Source organism: Verruconis gallopava (assembly GCF_000836295.1).
Source record: "Verruconis gallopava strain CBS 43764 unplaced genomic scaffold supercont1.48, whole genome shotgun sequence".
NCBI lineage: Eukaryota > Fungi > Ascomycota > Dothideomycetes > Venturiales > Sympoventuriaceae > Verruconis > Verruconis gallopava.
This window is the reverse complement of record NW_015622184.1, coordinates 103,988-123,231: the sequence shown is the minus strand read 5'-3', so window position 1 is coordinate 123,231 and position 19,244 is coordinate 103,988. Positions and strand designations below refer to the sequence as shown.

The 19,244-nt window shown below is 46.9% G+C and overlaps 7 protein-coding genes across 8 annotated transcripts; 4 read left to right on the top strand and 3 right to left on the bottom strand.

Annotated features, from left to right (window-relative positions):
- Window positions 1-69: 69 nt before the first annotated feature.
- Window positions 70-1,941, top strand: PV09_08838 (uncharacterized protein). The gene is made up of 3 exons (XM_016362799.1): window positions 70-436; window positions 487-1,493; window positions 1,558-1,941. The coding sequence occupies exons 1-3, from the start codon at window positions 97-99 to the stop codon at window positions 1,765-1,767; spliced, it is 1,557 nt and encodes a 518-aa protein (XP_016209407.1). The 5' UTR covers window positions 70-96; the 3' UTR covers window positions 1,768-1,941.
- Window positions 1,942-2,059: 118 nt separating this feature from the next.
- PV09_08837 lies at window positions 2,060-4,434 on the bottom strand. Of its 2 annotated transcripts, XM_016362798.1 has the most exons (3): window positions 4,181-4,434; window positions 3,071-3,728; window positions 2,060-3,020 (listed from the first exon to the last, which is right to left on the bottom strand). In XM_016362798.1, the coding sequence occupies exons 2-3, from the start codon at window positions 3,707-3,709 to the stop codon at window positions 2,106-2,108; spliced, it is 1,554 nt and encodes a 517-aa protein (XP_016209406.1). In that variant the 5' UTR covers window positions 3,710-3,728; window positions 4,181-4,434; the 3' UTR covers window positions 2,060-2,105. The 2 variants fall into 2 exon arrangements, with proteins under 2 accessions (XP_016209406.1, XP_016209405.1); XM_016362797.1 differs by having other exon boundaries at window positions 3,071-4,434.
- Window positions 4,435-4,598: 164 nt separating this feature from the next.
- Window positions 4,599-6,567, top strand: PV09_08836 (uncharacterized protein). The gene is made up of 3 exons (XM_016362796.1): window positions 4,599-4,887; window positions 4,949-5,111; window positions 5,167-6,567. The coding sequence occupies exons 1-3, from the start codon at window positions 4,656-4,658 to the stop codon at window positions 6,515-6,517; spliced, it is 1,746 nt and encodes a 581-aa protein (XP_016209404.1). The 5' UTR covers window positions 4,599-4,655; the 3' UTR covers window positions 6,518-6,567.
- Window positions 6,568-7,281: 714 nt separating this feature from the next.
- On the top strand, window positions 7,282-10,645 carry PV09_08835 (uncharacterized protein). The gene is made up of 2 exons (XM_016362795.1): window positions 7,282-9,916; window positions 10,065-10,645. Exons 1-2 carry the CDS (start codon window positions 8,090-8,092, stop codon window positions 10,581-10,583), a joined length of 2,346 nt encoding a protein of 781 aa, XP_016209403.1. The 5' UTR covers window positions 7,282-8,089; the 3' UTR covers window positions 10,584-10,645.
- PV09_08834 (uncharacterized protein) lies at window positions 10,446-12,384 on the bottom strand. Its single transcript, XM_016362794.1, has 6 exons — window positions 12,281-12,384; window positions 12,130-12,231; window positions 12,077-12,082; window positions 11,949-12,028; window positions 11,597-11,893; window positions 10,446-11,543 (listed from the first exon to the last, which is right to left on the bottom strand). Exons 1-6 carry the CDS (start codon window positions 12,346-12,348, stop codon window positions 10,777-10,779), a joined length of 1,320 nt encoding a protein of 439 aa, XP_016209402.1. The 5' UTR covers window positions 12,349-12,384; the 3' UTR covers window positions 10,446-10,776.
- A 141-nt stretch (window positions 12,385-12,525) lies between these two features.
- PV09_08833 (uncharacterized protein) lies at window positions 12,526-16,027 on the top strand. The gene is made up of 5 exons (XM_016362793.1): window positions 12,526-13,407; window positions 13,457-13,816; window positions 13,863-13,949; window positions 14,002-15,223; window positions 15,276-16,027. Exons 1-5 carry the CDS (start codon window positions 12,636-12,638, stop codon window positions 15,712-15,714), a joined length of 2,880 nt encoding a protein of 959 aa, XP_016209401.1. The 5' UTR covers window positions 12,526-12,635; the 3' UTR covers window positions 15,715-16,027.
- Window positions 16,028-16,454: 427 nt separating this feature from the next.
- Window positions 16,455-19,080, bottom strand: PV09_08832 (uncharacterized protein; the record flags this gene model as incomplete). Its single annotated transcript, XM_016362792.1, has 3 exons — window positions 16,455-18,471; window positions 18,527-18,650; window positions 18,699-19,080. 3 exons carry the CDS (start codon window positions 19,078-19,080, stop codon window positions 16,845-16,847), a joined length of 2,133 nt encoding a protein of 710 aa, XP_016209400.1. The 3' UTR covers window positions 16,455-16,844.
- Window positions 19,081-19,244: the final 164 nt, after the last annotated feature.

Sequence of the window (19,244 nt, the reverse complement as noted above, 5' to 3'; positions counted from 1 at the left end):
CGTACTCGAAGAAGATTTTCTGGACTCAATAGCTCAATGTCCAATTGAGCTCTCTCCACCGGCCAACCTCACACGTTTGCTATCGCAGTCCGTATCATGGACTCCCCTTTAGTCAATCGCATTTTCAGGCGTCTGTTTGCGCATGAAACATGTTCTCGATATCGTATTTATCGGCCCCGAAATATCAATGGCTCTCAAGCTTCCCTCACGCAAGCGCGATACTTCTTGTGGGATGCACAGGAACGTGAGCAACAGAAGAGATATGGAGGGAATGAGAAAGCGCGGAAGGACAACTTCTGGAGGGCAAGGAATGATCTCTTACTCACCGATCACATCGATGACTACAAGAGATTCCCTCTAGTTACTGCAGATCATTTGCGTCCGCGAAAAGAGAGGCCCAAACGTGTGAAGATGACTGTAAGGGACTTCATAGAAGGTACAGTCCATTCTGAGTGCACTCAGGTGCAGTAACTAATCCTCCAGTAGACAGTCTCTACAACCCCAACTATGGCTACTTCTCCAAACAAGCCGTCATCTTTTCTCCGGGCGAACCATTTGACTTTCAGAATATGAAAGACGAGCCAGAATTCTACAAAATCCTCGGAAATCGCTATAGTGAATTCGAGGACGAGCTAGATGCGCAGGAAGTGAACGAGACGAGGCAGCTATGGCACACACCTACAGAATTGTTTAGACCCTATTATGGAGAGACCATGGCCCGCTACATGGTAGCCAATTATCAGCTGTTATTATATCCTTACTACGATCTCATTATATACGAGATGGGCGCGGGAAATGGCACTATGATGTTGAACATACTTGACTACATACGCGCAAACCATCCAGACGTTTACCAAAGGACGCAGTACAAGATCATTGAGATCTCGTCCTCGCTGGCAACATTGCAGAACAAACATCTGCGGGAATCCGCAACGTCGCAAGGACATATCGATAAGGTCGAGATCATCAACCGCTCCATCTTCGATTGGGACACCTACGTTTCATCGCCTTGTTTCTTTCTTGCACTTGAAGTTTTCGACAATTTTGCCCATGACGCGATACGTTATGACCCTAAGACGGCAGAGGCGCTACAGGGACACGTCTTAATCGATGGCAACGGCGACTTTTATGAGATCTACGAGCGTGAGATCGATGCCGTGGCGCTTCGCTACCTCAAGGTCCGGGACCTCGCGGCGACGATGCCTTTTCAGACCCCACTACGACGTCCAGGACTGATACGGCGACTGCTAAATCAGAAGACGTATACTCAGCCTCAGCTATACCGCCGAGTAAGGAGGCAAGGCAACCTCACGATACCAGAGTATATCCCAACCCGCCTCATGCAGTTCTTTGACATCCTTCACAATTACTTCCCCGCACATCGTCTGCTCGCCAGCGACTTCCACACACTGCCTGATGCCGTAGTTGGCATCAATGGGCCAGTCGTTCAGACTAGATATCAAAGGCGAATGATTCCCGTATCAACCCCCCTAGTACGTAGCTCTTTCACCACCAAAGAACTCACTGAAACATCGATGGCTGACAGAACCCGAACAGGTCCAACAGGGCTACTTCGACATCCTCTTCCCTACAGATTTCAAAGTGATGGAGGACATGTATCGTGCCATCACGGGAAAGTTTACACAGGTAATGTCCCACGAAGCTTTCATGAACCGCTGGGCATACGTGGAGGATACGCAAACGAAGTCTGGGGAGAACCCATTGCTCAGCTGGTATAAGAATGCCAGTTTTATGATTACTGTGTAGATAATTGTGTCGTTTCTGAAGAGAACGCTGCCTACGGTTAGAGACTTCACAACAATCCATTCAAAATCACGCAAATAAGACCCAATTACTTCTGCCTGGGGCTACAAAATCCATATACTTTTATTGCTACCTATTCCTAAGCGCCTGCCAACGTGGTATCATCATATTGTGTACATAAAACCGTCATAGCTATATACTATATCCGGGCACCTTACACAAGGAGATGAGCCACTAGCCCGGTCTACGCAAGAAATACAAAAGATGAGACGAGATAAACAGACCCAATTAGAGCAAAAAAAAAAAAAAAGAAGAGACGATACGATCGACACTGGACGAGCCTAGTCAAAAGTCTTCTTGCTGCCCGAGAATCCACTGATGCCAGCGTTGTTCTTGGACACAAATCCACCACCGCGGGAGTTGAAACCACCACGTCCGCCGCCTCTTCCGCCGCGTCCGCCACCCCGGCCACCAAAGCCGCCACGATTTCCGCCGCGACCACCTTGGCCGTTGTCAGGGCGAGCAGAAGCGTAATCAAGGCGTATAGCGCGACCTGCAATAGATTCGCCGTTCATTGCTTCATAGGCTGCAGTAGCTTCTTCAACTGTAGCAAAATCGATGTAGCCAAAGCCTTTGGGGGCACCGGTCTCGCGGTCAGTTGGCAGAGAAACACGGCTGATGGTGCCAAACTTCTGGAAAGCCTCCTGCACCATATTGTTGTCAACGTCAAAAGACAAATTACCAATGAACAGTGTATTGCTTGGCGTGCTCTTGGTGTCGCCAAACCTATTGGCACGTTGCTGGGCAGCTTGCTTGCGCTCCGTGCCGTTCTTGTTGTTGTCCCGACTCGTGGTGTAGTCGACGTTCATTGGGCGGCCATCGAGCATGGCACCGTTCTTTGCATTGTACGCCGCGATGGCAGAGTCGAGCTCGGCAAACTCAACAAAACCGAATCCTTTTGACTTGCCGTCATCTCTCATCATGATGGTACAGCGAACGATCTCGCCAAATTCTGAGAACTCCTGACTAAGCATGTTCTCGTCCACATTCCAGGACAAGCTGCCGATAAATAAGTTCTTACTGGCACGCTCATCAACGCCGGTCTCGGCCTGTTTAGTCTTCTTCGCCGGAGGCTCAGTGGTAACATCCGCCTTGCGCTTCTTTGATGGTGGCGCCTCCTTCTCTTCTTCCTCTTCGGACTCGTCGGAATCGTCGGAGTCATCAGAGTCTTCGTCTGAATCAGATTCAGACCCAGACTATAGCTTTTAAGCAAATGCAAGTTTAGATGAACGATCGAAGTACTTACGTCAGCATTTGTTTTTTTCGGCTTATCAGAAATCGCAGACACCTCATTTTCAGAGTCAGAGTCAGAATCGGATTCTGAATCGGATTCTGAGTCATCACTGTCATCTGAGTCGTCGCTGTCTGCAGCCGCAGGTGCAGTTTTTCCATCGACGCTCTCGTCATCGCTGTCACTATCAGAATCTGACTCCGAATCTTCCTCGACCTTCTTCGTGGTGCCGTTGGCCTTGATAGCATTATTCGTTATGCCGTTGATCTTCACCGTTTTCTTTTTTGTCTTCTCATCATCAGAGCTTGCATCATCAGAAGAGTCACTATCTTCGGAGGAATCACTAGCAGAAGCGTCGCTAGCAGAGTCATCGGAGTCGTCAGAATCATCGGAATCATCGGAGTCAGACGCGTCACTGTCGCTTTCGCTGTCATCTGAAGACTCAGAATCCACGGCCTTTTTGTCGCCTTTTCCGTTTGCCTTAATACCATTCATCTTAATATCAGGCATCTCAACGTCAGAGTCGTCCTCAGAATCGTCGTCGCTAGAAGAGTCAGGTGTTGGTTCCTTGACCTTCCTGGCTTCTGCCTTGGACTTCTTAATGTTCTCAGCTGGCTTAACGCCGTTTGCCTTTGCGACCTTGTTCTTGGCCATTGCAAAGTCTCGCTAGTATCTGCTACTAATCAGCTCTCTGGCCCACGAACGCGAGTTTTACGAAATGTGAGGCAAACAAGATTTGCCATGCCCCCGAGCCCTCAAGCAGGTACACTCTAGAAAAACCTGCCGACGTAGTTCTGGTCTCTGAAGAGACTTAAGCCACAGAGTGGTTTCATCAGACAACCCAAAAAAGTATTGCCCTCGCCCCAACAATGCTCAAGGTGCAGCAGTTAGCCCTCGAGTCTTGACGCCCCGAAGAAGGCGTACAAGCCGACAAGCCCACATGATTGACCAGTAACGAGTCTGCAAGGCAGTGTGTTCCCACAAGGCGCCGAGACATCATCACGGACGGTCAACAGCCCTCAGAACCCACAAGCCCACATGATCAAAGTTTGTGTGTTTCAATCTTTTTGCGCCTTTTGCAAGCGCAATTGTGCAACCAGGAATAGAAAGAGCCGACAGAATTACCTGGTATGTGAATTGGTATGGCTGCGAAACCCACAGTGTAGCCCTCAGTGAAGTGTGTTGATAGATCAACAAGTGTCTGTTGTTTGCCCTCGCCCACGACTAAGAATGTAGAAGATGTAGAAGATGAGCACAAGCGTTTTGTGTGCTAAACAAAGCCTAGGAGTGAAAGAAGACCGTAGAGACAGTACGAGATGGTGAGAGAAAAGGAGGGTTGCGAGTGAGTAGAGGGAAGAGAATCTTTACTTCCAGTTCCCGCCTTCGAACTTTTTTTTTTCTGCTAAAATTTCAGGTCTCATGCCGTCGGCACGCTAAACCAAAAATGGACCTTTCTTGACCGCATCTCCGCCACGAAGCTGCCGCGCTTTGCAGATGCCTTTTTTGCTGCCTTGAAGCCTTGCGATTGTTTCGTCGGGCTATGTTCTTTCCAATTGGCTGTCTCGTCGCCTCTCCTTCTGAACACGGTTCAGAGGTCAACATGAGTTCCACGCCGTCGCACAAGCCGCGCGGAAAGAGAAGGAGAAATGAATTGTCTTCATTGGGTGTCGGTCCAGGCATCGTACGGATCAGAAATGGCGTCCAGCAGCCTGGATTCCCTCTCGTCGCCTTCCTATGGCCCGCGAAGGGCGCCTCGCAATGGATAGTATTACCCTGTGTGCTCATGGTCGCGGCCCTGTTTAGATGGGCGACAGGATTCTGGGGCTATTCAGGTCTGCAAATCAAGCCGTAGAGGCATTCTTTGGTCATCCTGAATTGCTAATTTTACTTCAGGATTTCGGTCTCCTCCAATGCATGGGGACTTCGAAGCACAAAGACATTGGATGGAAATCACCACGCATCTACCCATCTCGCAATGGTATTTTTACGAGCTGCTCTGGTGGGGCCTGGATTACCCTCCAATGACAGCGTACCACAGCTGGATTCTAGGAAAGATGTATGATGCAGTTTTTATTGTCTGACCAGATGTGCCTCTGCTGACGTGCTTTCAGCGGTTCGCAGTTCGATCCGACCTGGTTCGCGCTCGATGCATCTCGTGGCCTTGATGACCCGGGTTTAAAAGTGTACATGAGAGCGACGGTCCTCATATCCGAATACCTGACCTACATCCTTTTCATCATAGGCTTCGTCCGCCGCTATCTTCGGAGACAACACGTCGACTTGTGGGATTCGAATATTGCTCTGACTGCTGTGCTGATGCAGCCCGCAACGCTTCTCATAGATCATGGACATTTCCAGTACAATACCGTCATGCTCGGTTTTGCCGTTGCGTGTATGTCGAATTTGGTGCAGGAGAAATACGCTCTTTCCTGTGTGGACTTCGTCATCTGTTTATCCTTCAAGCAGATGGGGTTGTTCTATGCTCCTGCCGTGTTCGCCTATCTTCTAGGAAGCTGCATTTTCCCTCGAATCAATATTTCGAGATTCCTACGCATTGCCATCACTACTGTAGTGGCGTTCGCCGGTGTTTTTGCACCTCTCATCCTTGGCTCGCTTTTCGACGCAAAAAGGGGGATCCAGGTGCCTCAAGTGCCGACTCCGCCTCTTCTCAAGGCGTTGCCTGTCGTCATTGATGAAAGGGCTTGGTATTATCCACCAATGCTCCAGATTGCGCAGGCCATCCACCGCATCTTCCCGTTCGCTCGAGGTCTTTTTGAGGACAAGGTTGCAAATATATGGTGCACCATTCACACATTCCACAAGTTACATGTCTATCCGTCATCTACTGTTCAGCGTCTCGCTCTGGCAGCGACAACAACGGCGATTATTCCACCTTGTACTATTCTTCTCCTCCGGCCACGCAAAGATTTGATCTTGTTAGGCTTCTCCACCGTTGCGTGGGCCTTCTTCCTCTGCTCGTACCAAGTACACGAAAAAAATGTTCTTTTACCGCTATTACCTATGACATTACTACTCACTGGCAAGAACGGTCTCAGTTCGTCCGTCCGTAGTTGGGTCGGTTTTGCAAACATGCTTGGCTCGTGGACAATGTTTCCACTTTTGAAGCGTGACGAGCTGCGTGTGCCATATTTTATACTGACACTTCTTTGGGCATATCTACTAGGTTTGCCGCCCGTATCACTCTCAGCATACAAAAATGATGAACGTGGTGGTGTTGGCCTCTTTTCGAAGTTGGTCCATCTTACTTGTTACACAGCCATGATAGCGTGGCACATCGCGGAGGCCTTTGTCAAGCCACCTCAGGGGAAACCTGATCTTTGGGTTGTTGGAAACGTATTGTTAGGAGCCGCCGGTTTTGGCCTATGCTATCTGTGGTGTCTCTGGAATCTCGTACTGAGGAGCGGCTTATTACGGTTAGGAATGCGTTCGAAAGACGCGTGAAACAGTGTAGATAAGTTTCATTAAAGATACCCAATTGCATGATTTAAGAGTTGAGTTATGCGCGCCGTATACTTTCTCTTTTGTGTATAGTACAAATCCACTCGGGACTATACTCTTGTTGATTCCGTCTATGTCTTCTAGGAACGCCGGTGATGCCAAACACCATTCCTAGCTTTTCAACGCCATGACATATAATACAGTCCTTTTTCGACCTCGCAGCTTTCCCACGCATTGATGGCTTAGTTGATTGTGAAGCCATAGCCTGCCATGCATTGTTTATATCTGCTCACGAGATCCATGCATTCTTGCTGTGGATTGTCACTCTTCGCAAAAAGCATGCATTCATCGCGCTTTGACTTCTCCTCTGTACATACGCAGCATGGCTATACGGTGCAGTCGCTCATTAGCAGTGTTTCATGCACAGCTAATGGAGGTCAGGTTGCCGTACTTTTACCTTTTGCGATGCTTGACTTTGTGGCTTCAGCTCGCAGGCAAGATCGGCTGTCGACAGGGCTGGCTGAGATGCTGCTACACTTTAGCGTCATCCAGTCAATCTGAAATACAACCTACATTGAAGGGCGCTCATTATGAAATTGACGAGAGCAGGTATTCCTCTAAAGGCGAGCAAGAAGTTCAGTGATCTAAGAACATTCGTCATTTGTCATGATGCCCAAGGCTGTTTGTTGCCTTGTTGCCTATTCTGGTGTTCCCACCGTTCCGGTGTTCCCTATGTTCCAGTGTTCACAGGTTCAACACTGCCACGGCTCGTGCCGTGACCGTGAACACCACAAAAGGGATCAAGAACCAAGGAAGGCTGTCATTCCACCCAGCACAGCTCTAGTTTGGGGATGGCATGAACTCCTTATTGTTGAAACTGCGAATCGCATTTTGAAATCACTGCGACCTTCTGGGTATCAGCCTCTGCTGAACGCTGGTCACCCAAGGACCACTTATGCGACCTTTTTCTCTAGATGCAAAAGCCCGCTCATATTAGTCACACTGCGTCGTCAGCGCGAACCAGCCCTACAATAATCTTGATACAGCTCCCTGTTTACCTTCCCGGTTGATCTTGATGAGGTTCTCCGGATGCGCGACAATACGCTCAGTCTCGTGGAAAAGCGCGAAGGATTCCGCTCAGCGTTTCAAGTCGGGTATCATTCCCAGCGCCAAACACTTAACCAAGATTTGATTCGTTTGCTTCTGACGATTTCAAGCTGAGCGGCTCGGATCTCAGGGTAGGAAACACGCACAGATAGCCAAGAGCGTTTACACGTTGTTTAGCATTTCGACCACGATTTCTGAACGCACCTGCCAAAACATGCGTCTATAATCACATTCGAGGGAAGGATTCAGGAAGAATCACCGAAGAGATTTCCACATGTGGCTTATTGGCTTTATTTCGATACGCTACATTCTCAAACTCGAACCTTGTTAGGAGGCAATCCTTCGCTTCATAGTTCCAGCCCCGTTTTTCAAGTGATGAGTATATAATGTACAATAGGAACGGCACAAGTTGATATTGACAGCTCTCCTTTCCATTGGCTTCATCAAATTTTTAGTCTGCAAGAAATCATGTCGTTTCCCTTCAACCCCCATAAAGCAGCTGGAGCACTTCGCTCCTTGACTTCTCAATCGTTTTCTGAACAAGATACACTCGAAGGTCTGTTAGGGGCTGACACGAACGAACTGCTTAATCTTGTCGATCAACTTCGGCGGAAAGGCATCCATGAAGAAGTCCCACTTCCGCAGATCATAGTGGTTGGAGACCAGTCGAGTGGCAAAAGTTCAGTCCTGGAGGCTCTATCACACCTTCAATTCCCCCGTGGTGCAACTCTATGTACCACGTTCGCCACCAAGCTAGCTCTACGGAAAAAGCAGACCACAAGCGTGCACGTTCATATCGTACCTGATAAGTTTCGACCTGAGGCTGAGAGACAGCAACTCAAATCCTGGGAGCCTGATTCCACCGAATTGAGCGAATTTCAAAGTATCGTTACGTCGGCAGGTAAACACATCAGAAACTTCGGCCACGCCCAGAAAGACTCGTACTCAAACGATGTTCTTCATATTGAAGTTTCTGGGCCTCGGTATCCCCAGCTGACGCTAGTCGACCTACCAGGACTTACAAGACGCCCTAATGAAAATCAGAGTCCCGATGACCCAGGAAAATGCCGCGAGATAGTTGAAAGCTACATAGCCGACCCAAGCACAATAATCCTAGCTATTGTCGACGCATCTATAGAGTTGGTTCGTCAGGACCCGTTCAACCTCATCAAGAAGTATGACGAAAACGGCAATCGTACAATCGGCGTTATCACCAAACCCGACCGCGCATCTCCAAGCATCGTTGAAGACTATATGGACTATGCGAGAAACACGAAGCTTCCTCTTAAGTACGGGTGGCATGTACTTAGAAATCGTGATGAGGAGTCTGAGGACTGGTCATCAGAGCAACGTGATATTGCCGAAGCCTCCTTTTTTAGGACCAGCAGGTGGGGTGCGTTGGAAGCTACACAGTTGGGTGCCAATTCCTTGAGAACAGCATTGAGTCAACACCTGGAACAAAAAATTCGGGATATTCTGCCTACGATGATCCCGAAAATCCAGAGCACTTTAAAAAGCCTGAAGACGCAGCGGGATGTACTTGGTCCTCCTAGGACCTCAGTTGATGAACAAAGACGTCATCTCAACAGAATTGCTGACGATTTCACAAGCTATATTAGGCGAGGAATGGAAGGCAGGGCCGATCCGGAGCTCAAGCTCATAGAATACACTGGCTTCTCCACGCTTCGTTCCAACATCAATTCTCTGAACAATTATTTTATAAACGAACTCCGAAGTCAACCATTCAGTAGCATGGTTCTAGGCCCTCCAGAAAATGTTTCAGATCCACTTTCCGCAGTTAGGGACTTTACAATTTCTGATGAAACATTTCAAGAAGTGAAGCTGATTCACCAAATCAATCAGCCTATCGGTTCTCAACGTGGAGTTGTAGACAGGAATATCTTGTCATCTGTGCTTCTTCAACGCGTGATTAATTCAGGTGAAGGTTCGTGGAAGGACATTGCCGAAAAGCATATCCAAAATGTTTGTGAAGCTGTGGCGAAACATGTGCGGGCGATCGTGGATTATACCGCAGGAAACGAAACAGCAACGAACTTACAGCTTTACCACATAGACGATGAACTTGCCAAGAAGAATGAGCTTCTTCAGGAAAAGCTCTCGGAGCTGTTGAAGCCAATACAACAGAACTGGGGGTCTTCTACTTTAAACCTCTTGTGGGACGCCCCACATCGAAGCTTGAAGTCTAGTGTAGCAAGGGCGAACGTGGGAAAGTCTTCAGGTGACGTGGAAAGTGACTATGAACTAGCAATAAGGGAGACAGCATTACACTACGTGGTAAGTGGCCTCATTATTCGTTTTTTTGTTACGGTGTTGCGGCCAATTGCTGCTTGTGACACACCTCCGATAATAATTCTTTTGATGAGAGTAGAGATCCTAGGTCCGTACATCCTTTGCTGCTCTGTTTTCTGACATTTTCATCTAGATTATGCTCGGCAGCTTTTTGGACAATGTTAGCCTCCTCGTTGTCGAAATGAACATGATTCAAGATCTTCCAAATCTCTTCAATGCTAGTGGAGTTGCCAAAATGAGCAAGGAAAAGCTACACATCCTTGCTGCGGAACCGGGCGTCCAACAGCATCGACGCAATCAACTGGACAGTAAGATTGACGACCTTGAGCAGTCCATCAAGCTATGCCGCGAATATGCGCTCGGTGCTTACAAGACAGCCTCGAAAAGGTCGGCAGATGCTAAACTGGGAGGATACGTTCACGATTATCGCTTCCGTGCAAGTCCCCTTCCACTGGACTCTGATGAAGTGACCCTCTCACCGCAACCTATTCAGTCAAATTTAACTTCTTCGGAGGCCAAATTAGCAGTGGAGCATGGAACCAAAGACTCCGTCAAAACATCTCTGAGAGGCATTGTGTCGACAGACAACAAGGATGACTGTCATTCCTCATCATCTGACACCTCAAATTTATCGTCAAGTAACATAGTTTAGTCCACAACTCAAGGCGTTCATTGTCAGAACAACAAAGAAATTTGATGTGAATTAGTTGTCGAGCAAGAACAAAGGTTTTTCTTATCGAACCTCAGTGATGCATCAGGACGTGCTGTGATTTCAATGCATCTATTCTTCTCAATATTCCACGTCTTCTTCTCTTTCCTAGCCAGACCCGCCGGAGGAAAACTACTCACTTGAAGTGAACAATAAACCTGAAAGATGTCGTAAACGCAGGGTCAGTGACAATGATTTCTTCCTTGTTCGTCACTAATTCCGACAACTTCTTCTTCAAATTTGGTCGCGTCGACTCCTCCAAACCGGGTGGAAACTGCATGTATAGAGTCTTAGCTTCTGATCGCACGGATGGTCTCTTCAATTGAGCCTCTGGACGCTCTGCAAAACTATCAACTAAATCACCAAGTGTCATGTTCGCATCCACCTCTAGTGGTTTCGCCAAGTTCCCGCACACAGGGCAGTCATCCTTCTTGAGATGCTCAAACGTATAGGTATACACAGAGTCGTCACCCGTGTACATCATGTAGTTGTTTGTTCCCGGTGTTCCAAGGAACGGATTTGTTGCAGTCGCCAGCTTAAAAGCCTCATTACAACAACTAGCCGCAATAATAGCGTTTGTTGAGGCAATTGCAGGGATAATGTTTTTGACAACCCCTTGAGTCATGGAATACGTAACTCCTTGAATGTTGTATTCCTCAGCTCGCTTCAGTGCCTTCTGATAAAGCCACGTGATATGTTCCGGATCATCGGTGTCTAGAGTCATGTCTTTGCGCTCTTCGTCCCAGGCAATGATGTGTGCCCATTCAATACAGTGCTGTGGTTGACGTGGAATCGTAGCGAGCGTACAGAGAGGAACCGCTGCACGTGGAGCATGCATATCAAGCTGGCATTCTATACACGACGTCATTGTCGGCAGAATTACTCGAGCTTGGCCTTTAAAACCTGGATAATATTGGTTGAACATCTGTTGTCGAGAGATGATGTTAAGGACTTACCTTCGGTACCTCCATCGATCAACGGCTTGAGAGACTCTGGATTTTCCATGTCTACCATACCGACGAGAGTAGCGTTGATCCACCGACGCGCTTCTATGCTATCTAGACCACATATGACCATGTTGAATTGCATATAATAGTCCTCGTCCTTATCCTGGATTTTGCCGCAGTAGGGCGTGATTGTGACGCCCTTGACACGCTTCTGCACGAATTCAGCGGCGACTTCAGCTTTTGGTCGTCCGACATCTGCCTGACGAAAGAGAAACTGTCGATTCAGATTAGAAACATCAATAGTATCTGTAAGTTATGTCAGAATAAGAACTTTATCGATGTATCATAGTAGCAAAGCTACCCATATCAATCACGTGAATATCCTTAAATCCAGACAAAGCCAAATTTTTGAGTATCTCACAGCCTAAGCCGCCAGCTCCGCTTTCGAATGTCAGTCTAGTCACTTTGCTTCCAATCAGCCGAACACACATTACGCTGTACCTCATTAGATCAGTAATTTCACATTCGAGCAAACCACGCACAGAACTTTTTGGGTGGACAACATATCAACACTCCCTTGGCCTAGTGTTGCTTCTTCATCAACAAACGGGCCGCGTCTTAGAAGAATGTTGTCTAGATACTTCCTACATTCTGGTCAAAAATCACATATTGAGCTTGAGCAGACGGGTGTACCATCGCTTGCGGGCTCCATCGACACCGCTAATCAGTGCAGACTCGCCAGCAACTGCTGCCGCAGCCATCTTGCTTGAGATGTGAGTTGGTTAAAGGGTGCTGGCACGTACGTAGGAGGTGGCAGCCAGGCTACAGACTGACCCAGCTTGTGTGGCTGTGTAACTTTTACTAAACACGGTTAGCTGTATTCAAAATCACGACTCTTTAATCTTTGCACCAGTTGACGTGATCAACCTTGTGGAATCCAATACTCAGCCTCGAAGCGCCAAAAGTTCCTTAAGGCGACATACTTGAACAAACACAGGGCGTACCATGTGTACTACTTTTCGCACGTTATACTGCGGTGTGGCTAAACATGGATGAGTTGCTAAAGCCTGTCACAACCCGGAAGACAACAACGACGGTAAAAACACAACCAAGAATCAATATACATGAAGCCGAAAGTCAAGCTATTCCTGATAGCGATTCTGCTCTTCAAACCTTGAAGGGGTCGCCAAATTTAGCTCAGCTTCAAAGTGCCTTGGAATTTCTTGTCGAGAAAGGCCAGGATGCAACGTCAACGCAGGCAATCAATGTGCTTTTTAGCAAGACCATACCCGACTGGTGGAAACATATCAACAAAGACAACGAGATGTTACATTTGAAGTCCATGTTGCTGGACCATTTGCGTCAGAGTGCAGCTCTGAGCTTGATGCTCTCACACCTGAAGGTGCTGGTCAACGCATTCAAAGATTCGGTCGAAAATGTCACTACCAGATCAGCTGGGGTGCAGCTAGAGCTAATTCTCGAAGTAATTAGTGAGGTGTTAAGCCCATCTGATCTTGTGCTCATGGTCTATCGAAGATGTTCTTTAGTTGCATCACAACCTCGGCGAGCTGCTCTTTGGAGAGAGGCATCCTCATTTTTTACCTCAGGCCAAATTATATCAAACACTGCCGAAGCGGAGGATATCTTGAAAAGGCGAACTGGGTACAATAAGCGCTCTTGGGTAGGTCAAGGTAATGGATTTTGTGAATGGCTAGGTCGCAATGTTGCTGTCGCCCTTTCTGATTCGGCAGTTGCTGACAGGGAGGGTAACATTGCCATAAGCAGCATCATTGGAAAGGCTTTAGCACTAGGCTATCAAGGTATAAACTCGAAACTTCCACCTAGAGCTCGCCTTGCTAACTTAGAAAGATGCCTTTGTCAGCTCTTTACTCGAAGAACTGCCACTTTTCGAATTCTTACGGCTCGCACGGTTGACGCAGCTAAATACAATGCTTCCTGCGTATCAACAACGCCTGCTTCTCTCATCTACTCTGAAATATACAGATTCGCGGATTTTAGACGCTAGGAAACGTCACGAAGAAATCGAAGAGCTCTTGAAATCGTCGCCAAGTATAGACTGCTGTGCCGCACTTATTCAAGCATTTTTCACAAAAAATGAGCCTTTTAAGGACTTTCTGGTAGATTTATGTGTCAATATCGAGAGCAGCGTTGTGATTCGTTCATTTTCTTTGCGAAGATTGGTCGTTGCTTCGATATCTGATGATGAAGGTGAGTTCTGAGATCCGCCATGAGACACGCTTTTAATACTTTGTAGACCGCATGGCAATATTATTTGAGAAGCTTTTGTCAAAATTTGGTGACCAACTTTTCATTAAACATGCACCTGCAACTCAACAAGAAGGTAAGATCGAATAGCGATATCTGCTGTCAGGTCACGGACTAACCGCTTTAAGCTGTTGCTCAGGTCATCCTCATGGCAGCTGGATATATTCATAGATCACAACCAATGTTGCTTTTTACCCTAGTTAAGTCTTCCACGCAGATACATGGAACATCGAACCGCCTCAAAGCACCTTCCCAGCGCGCTCAGTGGCTGGGAATGCTAGTTGCAATGGCCCTTTCAGACCTAACTGATAAATCTGGCAGTAAACTGGTATTTGACGATGAGAGTATGCAAAGTCAGGAGGCAAAGTGGTACCAGGCTCTTGTCCATGTAAACGACAAGATAGGCAGCATCAATGGTCTGAAATCCTTAGTCAATAACAGTCGCGAAACAATCACCATCTCGGCGTCATCATCAAAAAACGATACATCCAAAGACAGATTTGAATCAAACATATCTACAGGTGTTGGATCATCGACTCATTCGGCTTCGAGGATTGTGGAAATTATCAATAGCGATGGAGACGACGAAGATGAGCTCATATCGTACTCCAAGCCCGACTCAGACCCTGAAGATGAAGATGATGACCCTACTCTGGTCGAAAGAAATAAACCTCGCCGTCCTGTGTATATCCGGGATCTTCTCACAGGCCTCCGTGAAATGAAAAACTACGATCGGCATCGGATAGCGTTGAAATCGTCTGCATCACTTATACGGCGGAAAGCTGCCTTCGGTAAAGAGCTACATGATCACGCTGAAGAGTTGCTTAATACCTTACTGAATCTAAATAATCAATTCGAAATGGAGGATTTCCTCGAGCTAAGACAAGAAGCTCTCATATCACTCCTTGTCTCCGAGCCGAAGATTGTCGGTCCGTCCCTCGCGCGGTGTTGCTTTGAGGATGAATTCTCCGTACAGCAGCGAACCGCTATGCTCACAAGTCTTGCTTTAGGAGCCCGCGAATTGGCTGGTCATGGGGACAAAGACAATACAGAGGCATTGAGTTTCCCGAGCAAGGAATTACCGAAACATTTGCAAACCATCTATGGAGAACAGCCAGACCTACGTCTTACGAATGCATCTCGTAAGTTAGAAGAATCGATGGTAGGGCCGTTGGCCTTAAGTGCTGCAGATCAATTGAGTGGACCAAATGCTTTAAAAGTACGAACCTTTTCGTCGAGAATGAAAGTACCAATAAAAGGATCAAAAGTCATTAAAAACGCTACAAAAGATATAACTGAATATTTAACTCTCCCTTTGATTGCAGGCTGGTGGACACAGATGCAGAGTTTGTAAGTATTATTCATGCTTAGGGATTGAAGATGTATTGACCAGTTTGTGCAGTGGGAGAGGTTCAATCACCTTCTCAAAGTATTTAGTCCCTTTATACCTGAGAACTTTGGCTGTGGTGCTCCACGCGTCCGGGCCATCCACACTTGAGCTGCTACAACTGACGACCGAAATATGGGATATCTTACTCTCTGTTCGAACAAACGCACTTCACGAAAACGATGTGCAGGCGCTTGACGCTTTATTATTCGCATTCTTGATTTTACTGGAGCTGAATGAAGATAAGGAGAGACTTGCTCATGACCATGCTCGAGAACTTGTTGAGACGCAAGAGTGGGCGAAGCTCGTGCTAGACCAGTATGGCTCGGTTGCGGCCAGTGAGAACACTGAAAGTGGGAAGGTTAAGATGCTCGCTGCTGCAACGATTGTTAAATGCCATGAGGTTGTTGAACGATGGCAGAGACTAATGCTGGGCGATCTGGTTGACGTGTAACTTTCACAACGGGCTGTCGATATCACCGCATCATGTTCCTGGATGCTTCGCCGCATAGTCTAAATCCCGACATTGAACAGCATGTATCTTTGCAGGTGAAGAAGACATAACGAAATAGGGAACCGTTATTTGCGTAAAACAACTTAGTGGCGAAAACCTTACAAGCAGACTTCAAAAGTCTTTATGTCTTGATTTTTGTAAAGTGCCGTTGGCTGGGATATTATATCGTAGGTTCAGACAAGGTGCAGAACCCCCAAGTGTGATGGACGACTTTCTTTGATCTCGAAAATGAATAATCTCGTCAGGGCTGATCCTGTTACTAAGATTGGAGTGTAGTGCTATTATATTAACAATGTACAAAGTCGAAAATTCGCTGGGACTAGAGGGCGTCAAATACATTCGCGTCTTGTAATACTTGTCAATTTCGTGCTCTGTAAGGTCTATACCTTATGTTATCTTGGATTCGTTTTCCGAAATTAGTTTTCAAAGTTCTGGACTGACGCTATAGACTAATCATAATGAGAAGGATCTACAGTGCCGAAAGAGCTACAATGCTCACAAGGCAATCACCTCCTTTCCAAATTCCATAGACGGCGAGCGAGAGTCCTGCAGATTTAGGAGCATGAGGAAGTTAAGGGAACACTCAATTTATGAGCACAAGATTCTAGTGGTATCTTTAGAAAGTTTAATTTAAGACGTATGGATTTTATAGTAGGTCTCTTCCGTGTTTCTAATTTTAGATGGAACTCGCTCCCACATAAACATACTTCAATTTTCATGTAATCTACCGACTTTTATCAATTTCATAAATCATTCCGTCAAATTCTGTATAAACTGCAGCCACCACTGCACAAATTTGGCTTGCAACACGTCGACTGAATGTGTGCTATTTCTAGAGTCCGGTCGTCACATGGAATACGGGGGTTGTCCTGTGCGTAGCGTCGTTGGGCTCTTTGCCTCTGATGTTTGCTTTCGGTATCCACTCGTCTTTGTTTGAGTCGAACCTTGAAGGCATATCTTTTGGGCCTGCTGTAGTCCTGGGACTGTATTTAAATCCCTTCAATGAGAGAAAAATGTAAAAAAGCATTTTCAGGAGATTCACTCATTCGCACATTCAATGTCTCTAAGAATCAGCCAAGATCATTTCCTTTCGACTGCACAAGCAGCCAGCCATCCTTAGAGCTTGCCAATTGCACCTGCCCCTTTTTGAATGTCTGCATTGCATCACGGCTGTACAAAGCCTCTGACGATTGCGGCAACTCAGATCGGTAGCCGATGGCGAGCGGTACCAAAATGTTTGATTTCCAAAGGTGTGCTTGCGTATTTCCGTCATGGTCCATCACTCCACCATGGAGGACGGCAGCCGCAAGGTAGATGCAAATGATGACAAGAACAAATAATGGAAGGATGATCCAGTACCATTGTACTGATATAACCGTCTCTGAGTGAAACAGAATGCCGAGAGCTGATGAACTCATCGAGGCCAATTGCTTTTCAAGGCCTGTGAAGTCGACGCTTCCGGAGTGTTCACTGTTATCTCTCATGTATGTTGTCATTGCCGAGGCCAAACGCTCAAAAGTTGCGTCAATTGATTCAAATGAGGCATTTCCATTGTTGAATAAGGGCTCGACACCAAACGCAGCCGTGTTGGGAAGGCTCTGAGTGATCGCATTTGAGTAAAAGCTAAAGAGGCCTCCCGCAACTCCTGTGTTCGAATCTGATACGCCATTTCCATCAAGGAAAAAAGGATTCGACGTCATGAACTGAAACATTGATTGATAAGTGACGCCTCTCATGCCAAATATACATTCGATGGGGACTTTTGTCGTAGAAAAGCTTTTCTTGGCCTGTACGGTTTGATTCAGTTCAACGTACGTCCACGACTGATTGCTTGAATCTTTATATTCTGCCACAGAATAGCGTATTCCACCAATGTAGCATTCGTCCGGTAGGATGACTTCGCTTGGGTGATCGGCTCCAGTTCTGTCAATAGCGGCAAAAGAGTACTGTGGACGACTGGTATTTCGTGCATTCGAAGATCCAATGATTTGTTCAGAAACGGATGATTCGGAAACAGAAGCTGTATAAGTGTTGACACACAAGAAAAGGTCGCAGTAAGCACCAATTGCGCCACCATCGAACAGCTTTGCCTGAGTAGCGTTGTCACGATTGTCCAAGACACAGTCTGGGTTAGTGCCATTTGAATGGCAAAGCGGCCCATTCGTGAGGCTGATAATGGATGCTCTTAAGATATCGTATTGATCAGTAATTTCATTGTAAGGAATCGCCATTTGCCGAGTAAGGTTGAAAGATGTGCTAACGTTGATGAAGGCGAAGTCTCCTGAATAGTTCCCACGGATAGGAGGGTTTATCAAGGTATGCCCATTGGATAAAGTGTAATTGCAATTGTCAAACTGGGTGCATTGTCTGGTAAGCTCTACTCTTTGACAAGAATGACAGATAGCAAGGCTAGAATAGGGTGTGCTATAGGTGCAATTGCCGGAGGGACAACCAAACTGTGGGGTCAGAACGCTTGAGTTTGCAGAGGAAAGACCATTTAGAATTACGCCCTTCATGCCTACATCTAGCTTAGGAAGCTCGGGGTTCGTGTCTGGAGCAAAATACTTCGAGACAGGGACTGTTGCATTGCGAATCGGACTAGGTCGCCACGCAGTGCGCAAGACAATCGTCTCTTGTAACATAGGGCCAATGATTACAGCCAACAATGTTGTGATTGCGCCAACGAATGGCATTGGACTGACCTTCGGTTAGGTGAAAAGAACAAGTTGTCACTCGTGTTTGGCAGGCTCACCCAAGTCGTGGTTTAAACACCACCTGCAAAGCCCCGCGAAGACCACGGCTAGCATTGTCAATGGTATTTAAATCATCTAAGCTCGACTTAGACTGCATATTTAGCCATTTTGATTGGCTGAGGACTGATAATTATGAGCTCGCAGTCAGAGTCTTGCCACGAGAGGTCTCACCTTCTGCAGCTACATACGCAATCATACCGGCCTCGATAGCCGAGAATATGTTGATGAGCGTATTTAGACTTGGTCTTCGAGGTGTGTTTTCTATAGGTTCTCCGTTGTAATGTACCAGCAGGATTATGATAACGAGCATGACAGCGAAGGCGAGAGCGACGCTCCCAACTTCGAGCCACCATCCTTCTATTGCCGCGAAAAAGCCACGCTTTTTACGTCCACAAGTTATGTTTAAGCCTAAGTCCTGGCCTTGCCACGCGGAAATAATATGCGCATCATCTTCAGAAGATAGGCTTGACAAAGGGATTTCCGTCGTTAGTTTGGTGACGCTGAGTCTTGAGTAAGGTTGAGCCACCATCCCCGCAATATGCAGCAGAGACATGAATTAACTGATCTTCAAAAGAGATACGATAAAGAAGCGCAAAACGGGCGTTGAGAAGACAAGCCATGCTAACTTCAACTTAAGACCTACATTATATAATCTTCAATTGTCGGTAACTCAAGTAGTCTGAGGTTAAAATAGTAGCATGTCTCATCCTTGCCCCT

Coding starts and splice junctions, on each gene's coding strand:
- PV09_08838 (XM_016362799.1), top strand. CDS start 97: ATGGACTCCCCTTTAGTCAATCGCATTTTCAGGCGTCTGTTTGCGCAT. Junction 437..486: donor TGTAAGGGACTTCATAGAAG/GTACAGTCCATT, acceptor ATCCTCCAGTAG/ACAGTCTCTACAACCCCAAC. Junction 1,494..1,557: donor TTCCCGTATCAACCCCCCTA/GTACGTAGCTCT, acceptor GAACCCGAACAG/GTCCAACAGGGCTACTTCGA.
- PV09_08834 (XM_016362794.1), bottom strand. CDS start 12,348: ATGGCTGCGGCAGCAGTTGCTGGCGAGTCTGCACTGATTAGCGGTGTC. Junction 12,232..12,280: donor GATGGAGCCCGCAAGCGATG/GTACACCCGTCT, acceptor ACCAGAATGTAG/GAAGTATCTAGACAACATTC. Junction 11,894..11,948: donor TATTCACGTGATTGATATGG/GTAGCTTTGCTA, acceptor CATAACTTACAG/ATACTATTGATGTTTCTAAT.
- PV09_08833 (XM_016362793.1), top strand. CDS start 12,636: ATGGATGAGTTGCTAAAGCCTGTCACAACCCGGAAGACAACAACGACG. Junction 13,408..13,456: donor TTTAGCACTAGGCTATCAAG/GTATAAACTCGA, acceptor TAACTTAGAAAG/ATGCCTTTGTCAGCTCTTTA. Junction 13,950..14,001: donor ACCTGCAACTCAACAAGAAG/GTAAGATCGAAT, acceptor AACCGCTTTAAG/CTGTTGCTCAGGTCATCCTC.
- PV09_08835 (XM_016362795.1), top strand. CDS start 8,090: ATGTCGTTTCCCTTCAACCCCCATAAAGCAGCTGGAGCACTTCGCTCC. Junction 9,917..10,064: donor AGACAGCATTACACTACGTG/GTAAGTGGCCTC, acceptor ATTTTCATCTAG/ATTATGCTCGGCAGCTTTTT.
- PV09_08837 (XM_016362797.1), bottom strand. CDS start 3,709: ATGGCCAAGAACAAGGTCGCAAAGGCAAACGGCGTTAAGCCAGCTGAG. Junction 3,021..3,070: donor CGAAAAAAACAAATGCTGAC/GTAAGTACTTCG, acceptor TAAAAGCTATAG/TCTGGGTCTGAATCTGATTC.
- PV09_08836 (XM_016362796.1), top strand. CDS start 4,656: ATGAGTTCCACGCCGTCGCACAAGCCGCGCGGAAAGAGAAGGAGAAAT. Junction 4,888..4,948: donor AGGATTCTGGGGCTATTCAG/GTCTGCAAATCA, acceptor ATTTTACTTCAG/GATTTCGGTCTCCTCCAATG. Junction 5,112..5,166: donor AGCTGGATTCTAGGAAAGAT/GTATGATGCAGT, acceptor ACGTGCTTTCAG/CGGTTCGCAGTTCGATCCGA.